Consider the following 14,115-nt stretch of genomic DNA (forward strand, 5'->3'; position numbering starts at 1 on the left):
ATGCCTGATGCTTTTCTGTAAGACTTGGCTTTTGAATAAGGGGATCTTTGGGTACCTTTTCCTTGCTTGTGTTCCCTCGCCCGTTTCTAATTGTTAAGGTGTTTGCTCCTGCCGTTGTAGAGAAAAGTTTTAAAACGCAGCCTTAAGGACACTCAGGCTTTTCAGCCAAACCCCGGGCTTCAGAGAACCCAGTCCAATACTTTTAAAACGCCGCGTGAAGTATAAATAATAAAAATTCGTCCCTTGGGAGAAATTCCTCCCTTCCACATTAAAAACGCCCGAGCTGTCAAGCACCCGCCGCCGGGCCGGAGGACGAGCGCGGGGAAGGGGGGGCGAGGGCCCTGCCGGCCGCGGCAGCCGGCAGGTGTGTGCCGCAGGGACGGACGGACGGACGGACGGAGGGACACCGGCTTCCCGCGGCGGGGCGCGGCCGGGGGTGCGCGGCGCCGGGCCGGGCCGGGCGGCGGGGAGCGGGAGGGGGGGGGCGCCGCCGGGGCGCTGCCGGCGGAAGGCGCTGGGTGCCAGCTGGGAGCGGGGCGCCGGTCCCGCCCCGGCGCTATCCGGCCGGCGGGGAAGCCCGGCCGCTGGCCGCAGCCCTCCCACCCCCCGCGGGCAGCGGTAGCCCCCCGCACCGCCTCTGCCCCTCCTGCCGCGGAGCCTTTAGGGTTGGTTTGTTTTTTTTTTGGGGGGGGGGGGAGTGCAGTACCCGCGGTGGGGGGAGCGTGGGCAGAGCCTCCTTCCGTGGGGCAGGGTTAGCCGCTGCCGGCAGGTCAATTAGGGCCGGAGTGGCTCCCTCCCCCCCCCTCGTCCCGCACCCCCCCCTCCCTTCCCTCCCCTCCCCCGCCGCTGCCCGTGCGTGTGCGCGCTGATTACAGTAATTTGGAGGGCGATGTTGCAACGGGGCAGAGTGTGCGGGGCGGCCCGTGCTGAACTTTATAACGCTCCTGCATGTCAACCGCCCTCGATATTGCGTCCATAAAGGGGTCAGCGGGAGCGGCGGCCGGCCTCGCCGCCCTCGCCGCCTCCCTCCTGCCTCCGGGCCGCCCGGCCAGGAAGGGGAGTTATTTGGGATTACGGCGGCGGCCGGGAACACAGCCACAGCCTCCGCGCTGCCGCGCCGCGGCCTCGGCAGGGAGCGAGATGAGGGGCAAAGAGGAGAAGTCGTCCCTGAAAGGTGAGTTCACCGCTCTGCCGGCGGGACCCCCTGCCCTGGCAGGGAAACTGCTCCCCACGGGGGAAATAACCCTCCCGCGCAACGGGGCCACGGCGCAGCGGGGCGGCGGGGGGATGCTGGGGGAGTGAGGGATGTATGCGTGCGGGGTATAGCCGCGGGGGCAGCGTTTGGGCACGGAAAGGGGCCAGGTGACTTGGCAGGAGCAGCGGAGCCCCAGACCGATGCAAAGCGGGGGCGGTGGGTGGTGTAACCGGCCGGAGCTGGGGCGGCAGTGGGGCCGCGCTCGGGCTGCGCCCTGGGCACTTGCGGGCAGCCTCGGGGGATGGGAGGGCCGCGGCGGAGCGGCGCGGAGGAAAGTGGGTTCGTAGCCCGTGGCAGGTTGTGCAGAAGAGCGGGGGAGTCTGTGCCGGAGCCCGGGAGGCGCTCGGCTCTGCGCACAGCTGGCGGGAGTGCGGCGGGGAGGCAGCGCCGCCGGCCGCCACGTCGTAGAGCCCGGAGGGAGATGCCAGGGGAGCCGCGAGTGGGGCACGGGAGCTCCGGTTACCCCCAAAACTACGGGTCTCGAGTAGTTTTTAACAGCAGCACTCTGAAAGCGTTCCGGAGTGTGAGGAGGGGGGTAGAGGAAACTGGCTGCTCCTATTCCAATCTATCACGGTGTTGGTGTTTTGGGTTGTTTCATTTTTTTTTGCGGAGTTTTTTTTTTTTTTTTTTCCATTAATGAGAATGGCAGTTTTTGCAACATAGTGAGGAAAGCGACAAGTGGGAGAAGGTAGAGCCCGCCAGCCGCAGCCACCTTTCCCTTGCTTCTCCCGTCGCCCCTTCCTTCCCTGGCGCCGGTTCCCTCGCACTCCCCCGCGCCGCGGCGGTGGGGCCGGGCAGGGCCCCCTCTGCTCCGGGAAGGACACCGGCGGCCCGGTGCAGAGACCAGCGGAGCCGGCAAGCATCCCTCTTTGCTTTGGCGCTGTAAAGCCTTTGCAGCGCTTTTTAAAACCTGTACCCACCTCACGGGGGTCATCTCTGGGCTCCAGGTCATCCCTCTTGTTGCTCAGGGTGAGCTGCAGCCTTTGAAGGCTGCTGTGGCGGGGTGCTTGCCATCACCCTCCCCCCCCTCCCCGAGGCAGACGACACAGGCAGCGGCCAAGGAATGCCGCCCAGCGGCCGGCTGTGGTTGCGGAGGGAGGCAGCAGCAGAGAAAAAAAAAATAGAAAAAAATAAAAAAATAAAAGGGCTCCAGGCGGGGGGAGGACGGGGGCACGTTGCAGCTGGAGCCGCTGGCCGCAGCCCAGCGCCCTTCGCTCAGACAGCAAGCCGAAATACGCGCATGAATAACGTCCCGTCGGGTGGAAAGTTCCACCCGCCTGTAGCGCGCAGGAGCCCGGGCACCACCACCACCCCCCTCGGCCGCGCCGGCCCCCTACGAGGGCTGCAAGCGGGGATGCGCCCGGCGGGAGGATGAGGGGGAGGGAGGCCGTGATACTCTTAGCCGTGCGGGCCTGAGCCCCCCCTGGGCCGGGGGTCGCCGGCAGCATCATTTCACCTTGTGCTTGGTGCATGCACCAGTGCTCCTGTCGCGCCCCGGTGCGCCTGCGAGGAAGCGAATGAGCAATTAAGTCCCGGGTACACCGTGTTCCCAAATGACCGTGTACAGTGGAAACAAAAACTGCGGAGCGGGGCAGTTTTGTGTTGGTTTTTTTTTTTTTTTCCCTCCCGTATTGCACTTGTCCTGTCCTCGGTCGTCTTCCCACCTTTCCTAGAAGCAGATCTCTGAGTTCCCCTCCAAGTTCAGAGGACTTGGGTTTTTTTCTCCCCATATTTCCCTTTTAGGCATTAAAAAAATACTTTTTTTTTTTTTTTCCTTTTCCCTTTCAGTAACGTCCCAGCCGGGATCAGGGCAGTGCACAAAAGGGACATTTTGTTTGTTTTATTGAAAACCGGGCAGGAAATCTTGTTCTCCTGAGTCACTGCGTCCCTTATCGCCGCTCACCCGGGGCGGCGGGCCGGTGGTGGGGCCCGGGAACGGACGCGGGTTGCGGCGAGGCGGGGGGGGACACGGGAAGAGGCGTTTGTGCGGGACAGAACCAGATTTCAACTTTATATTAAAAGAAGGGCCGGGAAAAGAAAGGGGGGCAGAGAGTAGACGGAGGTGCCGGAGTTTTGCTGTGCTAAAAAGAAAAAAAGGGACTTGATGCTTTTGCTCGTGGATGCTCTGCACGGTGGGGATGCTGGGGGGAGGGGGGGGGCTCCCCCGGGGGGTGCGCCTAAGGTAGGGCGGTGGTAAGGGCGGTGACGCTCGTCTCCCCCCCGACGTCCTCGGTGGCGGCCACCAGCCGGGGGCGCGGGGGGGGACGGGACAAGCGTCGCCGCCCCGCCCCGGTCCCGCCCATCACCGTCGCCACTTAAGCGCCGTGGGTTGCCTCACCGAGGCAGTGCGGTGCTGGGAGCCGGTGATATCGCACGTTCGTTATTTATTTCCCCCCTCCCCCTGACTTCGCTCCGAAATGACCGTGAAAGCAGCCGAGGCGTCTGGTCCTACTTTGACTTACTCGAAGATGAGGGGGATGGTGGCCATCCTCATCGGTGAGCGGCGGAGGGGGCTTCTTCGAGGATGCTCGGGGGTCTGTGATTTTTCTGGCAGGGTAGTTTTAACGATTTTGGTTTTCCTTTCTTTGTCCTTTTACTTCATAGCTTTCATGAAGCAGAGAAGAATGGGACTAAACGACTTCATTCAGAAGATAGCCACCAACTCCTATGCATGCAAGCAGTAAGTATCAGAAATTTTGGCCAGATTTCAGTCACAAATACCGCTCCGTATTGCGAGAGCTAGTTAAAAAAAAATAATGTCTGTTTACTGTAATGCCTCTGGCATGACTGTTACGGAAGACTTAATTGATCTTCTTGGCTGTTACTCACTTGGTAACAATCTTCATGAGCTGGGTTTGGGAGAAGTAAGTTGGATGGTATTTCTAGTGATCTGTCCCTATTTTGAACTGTACTTACAGTATAAATAATTTTCTTTGTATGATGGAATTTACTTTCTCTAGATTAATTTCACTCCTTTAGTAGAATAGATTGCTTCAGTTGCCTTCTGTAATAGCCCAAACCAAAACTCCTCTTTTCCGATACTTGCATGCCCTCTGGCGGAAAGATCTGCCCGATGCTTCTGGTAACTCTTCTAAGCATGCATGTTCTTATCCTTGCAGCCCAGAAGTTCAGTCTATCTTGAAAATCTCCCAGCCTCAAGAGCCTGAACTTATGAATGCTAATCCCTCTCCTCCGGTAAGTAGATTTTACTCAGTGAAGCATTTTTAGAACATGAAATCGGCCAGTAATAGAAGTGTAGCAAAATTAGCATCATGAGTATTACTTTAGTTCAGCTCATAGCACACTGATGTAACTAGGAAAATGAGTAATCGAGTGAAGGATTGAAACGTTTTCTTTTCCTGACCTGAAGAAGAAGTTTTTTTTAAAAAAAAGCTTTATTATTTGTTACTTCATTATGGAATGTGGCTAAAACCTCAACAAAAACTTTTAAGTAAGCTATGGCTGTTACGCTCTTCTTAGTATATTCTTATATATAAACCTAATAGTTTAAGATATCTGGTAGAGGTCAAAATTAAATTTTTAGTGGTAAGAGTGCTAATCTTAATTTTCAATTGGTATTTTTAAAAAGACATTATCGAGACTCTCACTACCAAACTGTTTTAATAAATGTGGTTTCTGTCTGTTTATTTTTTTAGCCCAGTCCTTCACAGCAGATCAATCTTGGTCCATCATCCAACCCACATGCCAAACCATCAGACTTTCATTTCTTAAAAGTGATTGGAAAAGGCAGTTTTGGGAAGGTAAACGACTTTTTTGTTGTAATTTATTTACTCTTCAGCTCTCATGTATAATGCCCAAGGGTTGAGCAGGGTGCTGTGTCTGAAAGAGTCATAAAAGAGCCAGGGGGTGAGGTGCACGGGTGCTGGAAGAATATATACTTGGCTTTTGGAAGGGAAAGAAACTAGACATAAAAGCCTTTGGCTAGTTTGATCTGCCAGAGGCATTTCCAGCGAAGGTCTTGCACATTGAAGCAGAGGGATGTAGCAGTGCTCAGCAGTTAAGATAAAGGCTTGTTTTCAGTTGTGTTTACAAGTTGTTCTGTATTTCAGTATTGCTCAGTTCTGGAATTTTACCCTCTTTCAGGTTCTTCTTGCACGGCATAAGGCAGAAGAGCAGTTCTATGCTGTTAAAGTCCTGCAGAAAAAAGCAATTCTGAAGAAGAAGGAGGTAAGCCGCTTCTTCATGCGATGACTGTCAAATATATTTTTACTGCTGTTACTAAGCAAGTGTACTAAACATTGATGATTTCTTATGTTTTCAGGAGAAGCACATCATGTCGGAGCGCAATGTCCTGCTGAAAAATGTGAAACACCCCTTCCTGGTCGGGCTTCACTTTTCCTTCCAAACTGCAGACAAATTGTATTTTGTCCTGGACTACATCAATGGTGGAGAGGTAAGCAGTAAAAAAATGAAATAGTATTTCCGATCATGTGCATGGTGGTAGGGTAGACTTTTTCACCCTTCCTTTTAAGTAAAAAAAGAGTTGCAAGGGGAAGAGTCATGGGGGAAAAGTTACTAGATTGAATGTTTCCAGCCTGCCAAGTTTTGAACTACCAAAGGATCGTTAGGCCATTTCCTGCTATTGTTCTCCCTCGCTATATATGTTGAGTCTAATTAAGTGCATTGTTAACAGGCTTTGGCGCCGTTTACACAACTTTGTTCTCTCTCTGTCTCCTGTAGTTGTTCTACCATCTCCAGAGGGAGCGTTGCTTCCTGGAGCCGAGAGCCCGATTTTATGCTGCTGAAATTGCCAGTGCACTGGGCTACCTGCACTCCCTGAACATTGTTTATCGGTGAGCAGCCTTGTTCAGTTTGTCGGACTGAAAAAAACACGTGCTTTGTTGAAGAAGCGTTGAAAAGCTGAGCTCAGAATTGCCTTTAATACTGTTTCGTGACTTAGTGAGATTCCGTAAATAACTGCACCTAAAATTTTGTCACTCTGGCTCCTCTAACGAACGCTCATCTTCTTTCATCTCTTCCTACAGTGACTTGAAGCCAGAGAATATCCTGCTCGATTCGCAGGGGCACATTGTCTTGACTGACTTTGGACTCTGCAAAGAAAACATTGAGCACAATGGCACGACCTCCACCTTCTGCGGCACCCCGGAGGTACGGCCAGTCCTCAGCCCACCGCTCGCAGAGCGGCAGCAAGCGCTGTCCTCCTCAGTGAAAGCTGACATCTCCCGTGTATATTTACAGCTGGTTAGACGAGCAGGGGGTATTACGGGCCTTGTAACATCAGGCTGCCAGTGAGGACGAGTAGGACACGTAGAGCTTGTTGAGCAGGAGAGAACAGCTCTTGAGCTGTCTCCCTGTTTATAAAGAGCTTTCAGCTTTCCGGTAGCTTAGGTATTGCTGGGATTCATTAAGCTGCTTTCATTCAAGAATAGGGAAGCTTTCCTAATTATAAAGATCTCTTCGGCTAACGTGGCTCTCTTCCTTCTCTTCCACAGTATCTTGCTCCTGAAGTTCTTCATAAGCAGCCCTATGACCGGACTGTGGACTGGTGGTGCCTCGGAGCAGTCCTGTATGAGATGCTTTATGGCCTGGTAAGCGGTGAATCCTTCGTGGCAGATCAAACTAGCTCACTCGTCCTTTCCCCGCAAGAAACCCTTCATCTGCTGGTCGGCCTCATTAACCTGGGTCTCTCTGCCATTCCCACAGCCGCCCTTCTACAGCAGGAACACAGCAGAAATGTACGACAACATCTTGAACAAACCCTTGCAGCTGAAGCCAAATATTACCAACTCGGCTAGACATCTCCTGGAGGGCCTCTTGCAGAAGGATAGGACAAAGAGGCTTGGCGCCAAGGAGGACTTTGTAAGTGCAAACCGTCCGGTGCCTGTAGGCAGCACAGGGGGATGACTAGGCCATACTGTTTACATTAGCTCGGGTCTGAATTAATCTATTTTTCACTCTGTAACAGATGGAGATTAAGAATCACATCTTCTTCTCCCCAATTAACTGGGATGATCTCATTAATAAGAAGATTACACCCCCTTTTAACCCAAATGTGGTACGTATCATTTCTAATTATAGAATGTATGGAGAGTGTCTTTTCCCCCCCTTGTCTTTGTGGGGTGCCCAGGAGCTGGGGGGAACTGGCCGGACAGCTGTGCTTGGGGAACACAGCTTTTCCTTCCCCTGTGGTTGTCCACGCAAGGTTAAAAATAAGAGGTAGCTGGCTTTTTGCTGATAGGCAATCTAAATTTAGCTGGGGTATTCTGGCCTCTCACATGCTTCATTTGCATGGCTATTTTAAAATAATCCCTAGCATCCCTGTTTTACCAAAGGGGAAGGTAAGGTGTTAGAAAGCAAGTAGCTTCTCAAGGGCAGAATTACATTTGGCTTGTCAAATACTACCATCTAAAGCGAGGGATCTAGTTGTGGAGATTGTTCTCTTTTCACTTTCTGAGCATTTTAGAAACTAAATTTAATAACTAGCCCAGAGATCAAAGTCTTCCCCTGCAAACTGCTGCATGGCAGAGTGGCATGTTTGCGTTTGGCTTGTGTTGCCCGAGCTTGGTTGGATGGTAGCGTATTAAATTGAATCATCTTGTTTTTAGTGAGACAATATGCAGCAAGATAGGAAAAAAAAAAAAAAAGGTCAAACTAAAACTGGCAAAGGCTGTTAAACAGTGGGCCCAAGGTGATGACACTTAAGTCTCTGCACAAGGATGCTTGTCCCCATTTTGAATTGAACTGTGCACTCAACAAAACATTTAGGTCTAAATGTTGCGTCTCCTTTTCTGCCCTTTCCACAGAGTGGCCCCAGTGACCTACGACACTTTGATCCGGAGTTTACAGATGAGCCAGTCCCCAACTCCATTGGCCAGTCTCCAGACAGCATCCTCATCACCGCCAGCGTCAAAGAGGCCGCTGAGGCTTTTTTGGGCTTCTCGTATGCTCCACCCGTGGACTCTTTCTTGTGAACATTTTTCTTTCTTTCCTTTTTAATAATAATAACTATTATTTTAATTTTCGTTTGGCCTTCTGGTGGAACTGCCAGTTGACCAGTCATCTTGAAAGAGAATTTGCACATTTCCACCGTGGCAGCTTTGCAGCCTTAATTTCAACTACACTGTTTGCTGGAAGCTTTTTTGAAGAGCACATCACTCTCTAAATGAGCTTTACAGGCTTTTCATTTCCATTCGTTCTTCCCCCAAAGTGGTGCTGTCTCCTTGGGAAAGAAAAACAAGAGTGACTGCTGCCATAGACTGCTCCGGCAGATCGTAGGAGTAAGAACAAGCTGTTTTGAAATCGTGCTCCGAAAAGCCTTGCCTGAAGATCTAGCTGAACGTGATGAGGATTTTATGAAATGTGCCTTTTTCTGATGAGATCTTGTGAGCTCCAAAGCTTTCCCTGTTGCAGAGTGTTTCTCAGTTCATTTATGTGGGTTTACTATGTGAACAAATGGTATGCGTGTGGTCTGCGTACTACAGATGGACTTAGTTTAAAGCATCAGTGTGACACTTGCAGGATACCACAATGTGGGGCATTGTTTGTTTCTTCCATATTTGGAAGATAAATTAAGTGTAATTTTGAAATTTCTTTTGTAAATCTATACAGTCAACTAAAATTATTGAAATGGGCTCACAATTACTTGTATCCAAATGCTTGAAGAAAGCATTGCTGCTATGAAAAAAGATTTCTATTTTTAGAAAGGGTTTTTATGGACCAAAATGCCCCAGCTGCAGTCGGTCAAAGCTGTTGGTTTCTTTTTTTCTTTTTTTTTTTTTTTTTCTTTTTTAGTTTAAAAGATGTCATCTGTAAAATGGGCATTATTTATGGGTTTGGGGGTTTTTCATTCCTGATTGTATGTATTGTATAAAAGATCTGTACATTCAGTTGTAACTCTAGATGTATATTTAAACTTACAGACTTACTTGTAATGTATACCATCATTGTAATGTAATATAATTAACATGGTTATATGTATCATATTTTTTGTGACCAAACCCATTGGTTTGCAGTAAAATCTTGAAAAATACTTCCATAAACTCTGTCATTTCTTATTTTAAAACAAAGGTTTTATCTCTGAAAAATTTTAGCCAGCTCTTAAAAAAAAAAAAAAAAAAAAAAAAAAAAATTACGAACAACTCTGAGCTGCCAATCAGCTAAGAAACCCGTGTAATTTTGCTTGGGTGCGTGATGGTTATTCCATCAAACTGCACCCATACGAGTCTTATCATGGATACACCTTAGCAAAATACTTGGTTTTCCAACCGTGGGTGTTCGAGTGGGTGTGGATCAATGTGGGTGCTCTCATGTGGTACAAATGTTCACACTTCCACAAAATGAGTTTACCTCTAGCAAAGTGAGGGTACTGCTCTCTGGTGTGGACGAAGCGTAACTACACTTGCAGAATTAAGTCCTTAGGTCAGTTGTATAAGCAAGACTTGAGCTGGTTTAGCCCTGTGCTGCAGACATATGCTAAAAGCAGGTTGTTGTAAGGTGGATGGAAACTCCCTACCTGGGAGTCTGTCCTGGAGCATGGAACATTGCTGCTGTGATGCACCCCGAGTTTACCAGTGTGCCAAAATCTGTATCAGGGTGGTGGATTTCACCAACTGATCGTATACTTACCCAGATGGGGCAAAACTGACTATTCAGCTACAACCAAGCTCTTCAATGCAGGTTTTTATTACGAAGCACTACTGCATGGCCTGCAAGAGGCACTTCCAGCCAAGAATTAAGATAACCACTTTCTGGGCTGATCCCGTTCAATTTTTTTCTGCATGGTGATGGACGGCTTCCTTACATGAGGGACTGTGTGTCTGCACCTTATTTACAGCTCCCATTGCCCACTCGTTACTGCGGTTGGTGGTCTTAGCAGTTCAGAGAATCAAAAGGAGCAGTTGCTGAGAAAAACCTGGACAGAGTCAACTGTTGCTCAGGCCACTGCGATAACAGCGGTGTAAGTAAAGCTCTCATAGGGGTGATATTTCTGTTCATTATATTCCGAGATAGAAGTATGCAGTAACTTTCCATCTTTTATTATCTGTTGCATGTAGGAACTAAAAAAACCCTGTATGGCTTCAGCTATAAACTGTGCCTGGCAGACCACACTCAGAGCTGAAAATACTAATTTATAGCAGCCAAGAAACCTCTCTCCTTTCAGATCATGTTAGTATATGAAAGAGATGCAGCCACCTCCCCCTCAAACGCCCAACAATCCCAAATTCATGCATTCAATAACTCTTTGAATAGTGTACTGACAGGTCTTGCAAAGTCCTTCCAGTGCTATAATGTGCCTGAAACATCTTTTGTGTTGATGACTTGTAGGCTACAGATGTTAAAATATATAGTGCTTATTTGCTCCTATAGAAAATGAAACTGGGCTTGCTAAGCGACAAAGTTCTGCAATACGTTTTATCTTTGCCTCACATTTCCCAGGCATTAGCAAGGTGCTACGAGCAGATATGCAAGGAGAGCACTGCAGCCCTAGGGTAATAAAACATTAAATAGTAACTATCCTTTTCAAGAAAAAAACCCCAAACTGGAATCATTAATAATGAAGAAGTATGGAACTTCAACAACTCAGAGGTGTACCTTGGGTGCCTTTCATCTTTGCCAAGACATAGGGTATTATTTTAATGGGTTACTTTTAAAAAACAATTTTAACTGTAATTTTAACTGTTCTACCGTGCATAGGCTCATTAGGCGGCTGCTGCTTTGCGCAAAAGTCTGCAACTGCTAGCAATGAATATTCAACACACGCCGCCTCAATTTTTTTAGTGTAGAAAAGGTGAAAAAAATGTCCACCTTTTTATTCTCCCTGAATTTGACGTATTAGTCATGCCTGAAGGGAGCAAGTCTATGGCAATCAGCTGTTTCTGGGGTTTGTTTGGTTGGGTTTTTTTTTTGTTTTACAGAATTCCCTTTCTGGAAGGTCTATATTCCCTGTAGAGAAAAGTCTCTCAACTGAGAAGCAAAGGGCTAGGACGTCTGAAATCCCAGCTGACACAGGTGTTATGTGTTATTTTGACTAAGAGCTGAATCTGGGGTTTAATTTAATCCATTTGTAAAATGGAAGTAATCATCCAAATTTTCTGCTGGTGGCAGTATTGTAACTGCCACCATCTTGGGTAGCTTTATTTAGCAGACCGGTCAACCCAATAAACCTTAAACCACTCCTTATATTGTATTTTGCATGGCGAGCGTGCCTGGGCTCTCATATACCCCTTGGATGGAGTGTATTCATGATACAGACACAAACATTTAAATACGTAAATTCAGACATTTCACATGGTTTAGTCTGTATTACTTATCTCTGTGTACCATAAGCCATGCACCATTTCATGAGCCTTACGAAGATAAGTGAAACTTCTTAGCGTGACAGTATTTTTCTTGGGGTCTCTGTATACTTAACTGGCAGTTACTTCTGGAGGACAGTCTGGATCTTAAGCAATTTAAGCAGAAGATGCTCGTTTCTCCGCTGAAAAGTAGTCTATGCCCATCATCTTTATACTTCTCATAAAGAACCTATGGAAATTAATGAAGAAAACCAAGACTCTTGTACAGCCTTGCGTCTCCAGTGAAACAATTCTACAGATAGCTGAAAAAAATGAGGGACACTGCTCAGAAAAGAGCTTTGGGTGGTGGTCCTAATTGGGCATCTTACTTGGGGTGCCTAAAAGTAGATGAGATGAATCCTGGCCCATCTGTACTTTTCTAAGAAGTGAAATGAAATATTCCACAACCAACTTTACAGATGTTTATGCGATACCATGTGGCTATAGTTACCCCAGTAGAGCTAGCAGGACGGTTTTGGACACTCCCTACATTTACAGTTTCTGCTATCAAGAGCAACACAGAGAGATTGGGATAAAATTTTCCATGCTGGCTGGAACTGTCTATGGAAAGTTTCTACAAAAATGCTTCCAAAACTTCTTTCCAAAATTGAGTTGTTTTGTTGTTTCTTTCTTTCTTTTTTTTTTTTTTTTTTAAAGAAAAGGTTTTCTGTCTGAAAAAGAAAACTTTGAACAGTTAATACGGATAAGTATTGCATTTATGCTTTGAATCAGAGAATTTGGCCAGCTTGCTTGGCTTTTGGCTTGGCTTTCTTGGCTTGGCTTTGGCATCAGGTATGACTCTAAATGAAAGTTCTCTTCTTTGAGAAACTGAAATTCAGTAGTTTGTGGCTTTCCTGTACAGGCACGGGCACTACAGTAACAGTATATAATCACTACACGTTTCTGTTTGGTCACCTGCAGTTGTGCGAAGTGAGTTTTCCAACTTTGGACGTTTGCAAGCCCTGGAGAGAGCAGGGGGCTGTTGTTTACTCAGGAGTTTCCTCCTGCTCCATCTGTTGGAGTAAAAGAAAAGAGGGGGAAAAAAAACCAAAACAAAACCAACCCAAAAGCGGAGACCTCAAGCCTGGAGAGCCTCGACAGCGCGCTGCCTTCTGCCGCGCTGCCAAAGGGCCTTTGCCCTGATGTCCAAGGGCTGGAGAAGGGGGTCAACATCCCCGCGCGGTGGGTCTCTGCGCTTTGTACGTGGTACCACTGACCCAGCGCCGCGGTGGCAGCACGGCCCTGCGTGAAGACCCGCCTGGACCCGGGCAGAAACCCCCTTGAGCTGTTTCACCAGCAGTGCCCGTAGCTGGCTGTGGGAGGTCCCCGCGGGAGAGCTGCCCGCGGCCGTGGGGACGCCCCCCGCCTGCCTGCCCTCCCGCCCCCGGGACCACTGCCCACGGCGGGGCCGGCGCCGGGAGGTGGCCCCGGCGGTGGGTGCCGGTCTGGAGCAAGGGTGACACCCTGTGGTCACCGCCCTGCAGCGCTCAGCTTCTGCCTGGGAGAGGAAGGCGTTGCTGTGGCCGTAAAAACGCAGAAATAGGAGGGCGTTGGAGCTGCTGCATCTGGAACATGATGTCCTTCCACACCTGGAATAGCGGCTGGTTTAAGCTGCTGTTAAATGAGGGACAGGAACGATCCAGTTCCTCATCCACACAGATGTCACCTCCCGGTGGTAGAGTTGTTTGTTTTTTTTTTTTTTTTTTTCTTTCCTGAAGCTGTGCAGGCCTTAATCAGCCCAGACAAACCCACCCTTCTGCCAGGTGCAGTCTCCGCTGTAACACCCCTCTCTAGATCCATCTACCTTTGAGATGCACTCAGCTAACACAAGACTTTCCTCCACATTATATTTTTTTTTTGGTGCATAGGTCGTTGACTGCTACAAAAAATGAGGTTTACTTGCTGCCTCTCTCCCCGTCTTCTAGCAGGTAGGGATAAGGAGCACCAGATGAGCTGCAACAGGCAAGAACAACATTGCTCCATGTCCTTCAGTAGTTCCTTATTTGGGAAAATTGAGCTCTTTTGGAACAGGTCCACAGCCTTGGGCTGTTTATTTGGTAAAGGTCTGTTCACTGAGTCAGCTCTCCCCACCACGCGGGAGGATGTGAAGAACTTCGTATTCTGTGAATGGTCACTCATACGTTGATGGCAAGAAGATATCCCACAGTTCAGGGCATCTCTTATGAATGTAATATATGAAGCACACAAATAAGTGGTTTATAGGATAAGGCCTAAGCCACCTTAGACTTCATCCTTCTTTCTCGGTACTCGTAAACATCTTTCCTTCTGCACTTTATAGTCTACACTTATGAGTGTCCTCTAGTGGTTTGATGCTGAGATTTTCTGTACTGGTATAGAAAATATCTGTATCTTTACTTTTGTAAAGATGTAATCTTCATTATAGTATACTGGAGAGTGGAGTAGAGATCTAATACAGAGTCCTATATGGCTTCAAAAATAGCTTGTAAGTCAGTTAGTTACCATTTTCGCTCTTCCCAGGGCAATCAACTCAATAGTTCAGGTAAATGCACACGCTACTTCAAA

At 48.5% G+C, this 14,115-nt stretch overlaps 1 protein-coding gene across 2 annotated transcripts; it reads left to right on the forward strand.

Moving 5' to 3' along the window:
* Window positions 1-883: 883 nt before the first annotated feature.
* SGK1 (serum/glucocorticoid regulated kinase 1) lies at window positions 884-9,266 on the forward strand. 2 transcript variants are annotated; one of them, XM_082480203.1, is made up of 12 exons: window positions 884-1,174; window positions 3,860-3,935; window positions 4,375-4,450; window positions 4,912-5,016; window positions 5,360-5,443; window positions 5,538-5,669; window positions 5,957-6,069; window positions 6,262-6,385; window positions 6,730-6,825; window positions 6,941-7,096; window positions 7,203-7,292; window positions 8,041-9,266. In XM_082480203.1, the coding sequence occupies exons 1-12, from the start codon at window positions 949-951 to the stop codon at window positions 8,206-8,208; spliced, it is 1,446 nt and encodes a 481-aa protein (XP_082336329.1). In that variant the 5' UTR covers window positions 884-948; the 3' UTR covers window positions 8,209-9,266. The 2 variants fall into 2 exon arrangements, with proteins under 2 accessions (XP_082336329.1, XP_082336330.1); XM_082480204.1 differs by lacking the exon at window positions 884-1,174 and adding an exon at window positions 3,612-3,751.
* The last annotated feature ends 4,849 nt before the right edge of the window (window positions 9,267-14,115 follow it).

This window comes from Vanellus vanellus, assembly GCF_965231255.1.
Source record: "Vanellus vanellus genome assembly, chromosome: 3".
In the NCBI taxonomy this organism is placed as follows: Eukaryota; Metazoa; Chordata; class Aves; order Charadriiformes; family Charadriidae; genus Vanellus; species Vanellus vanellus.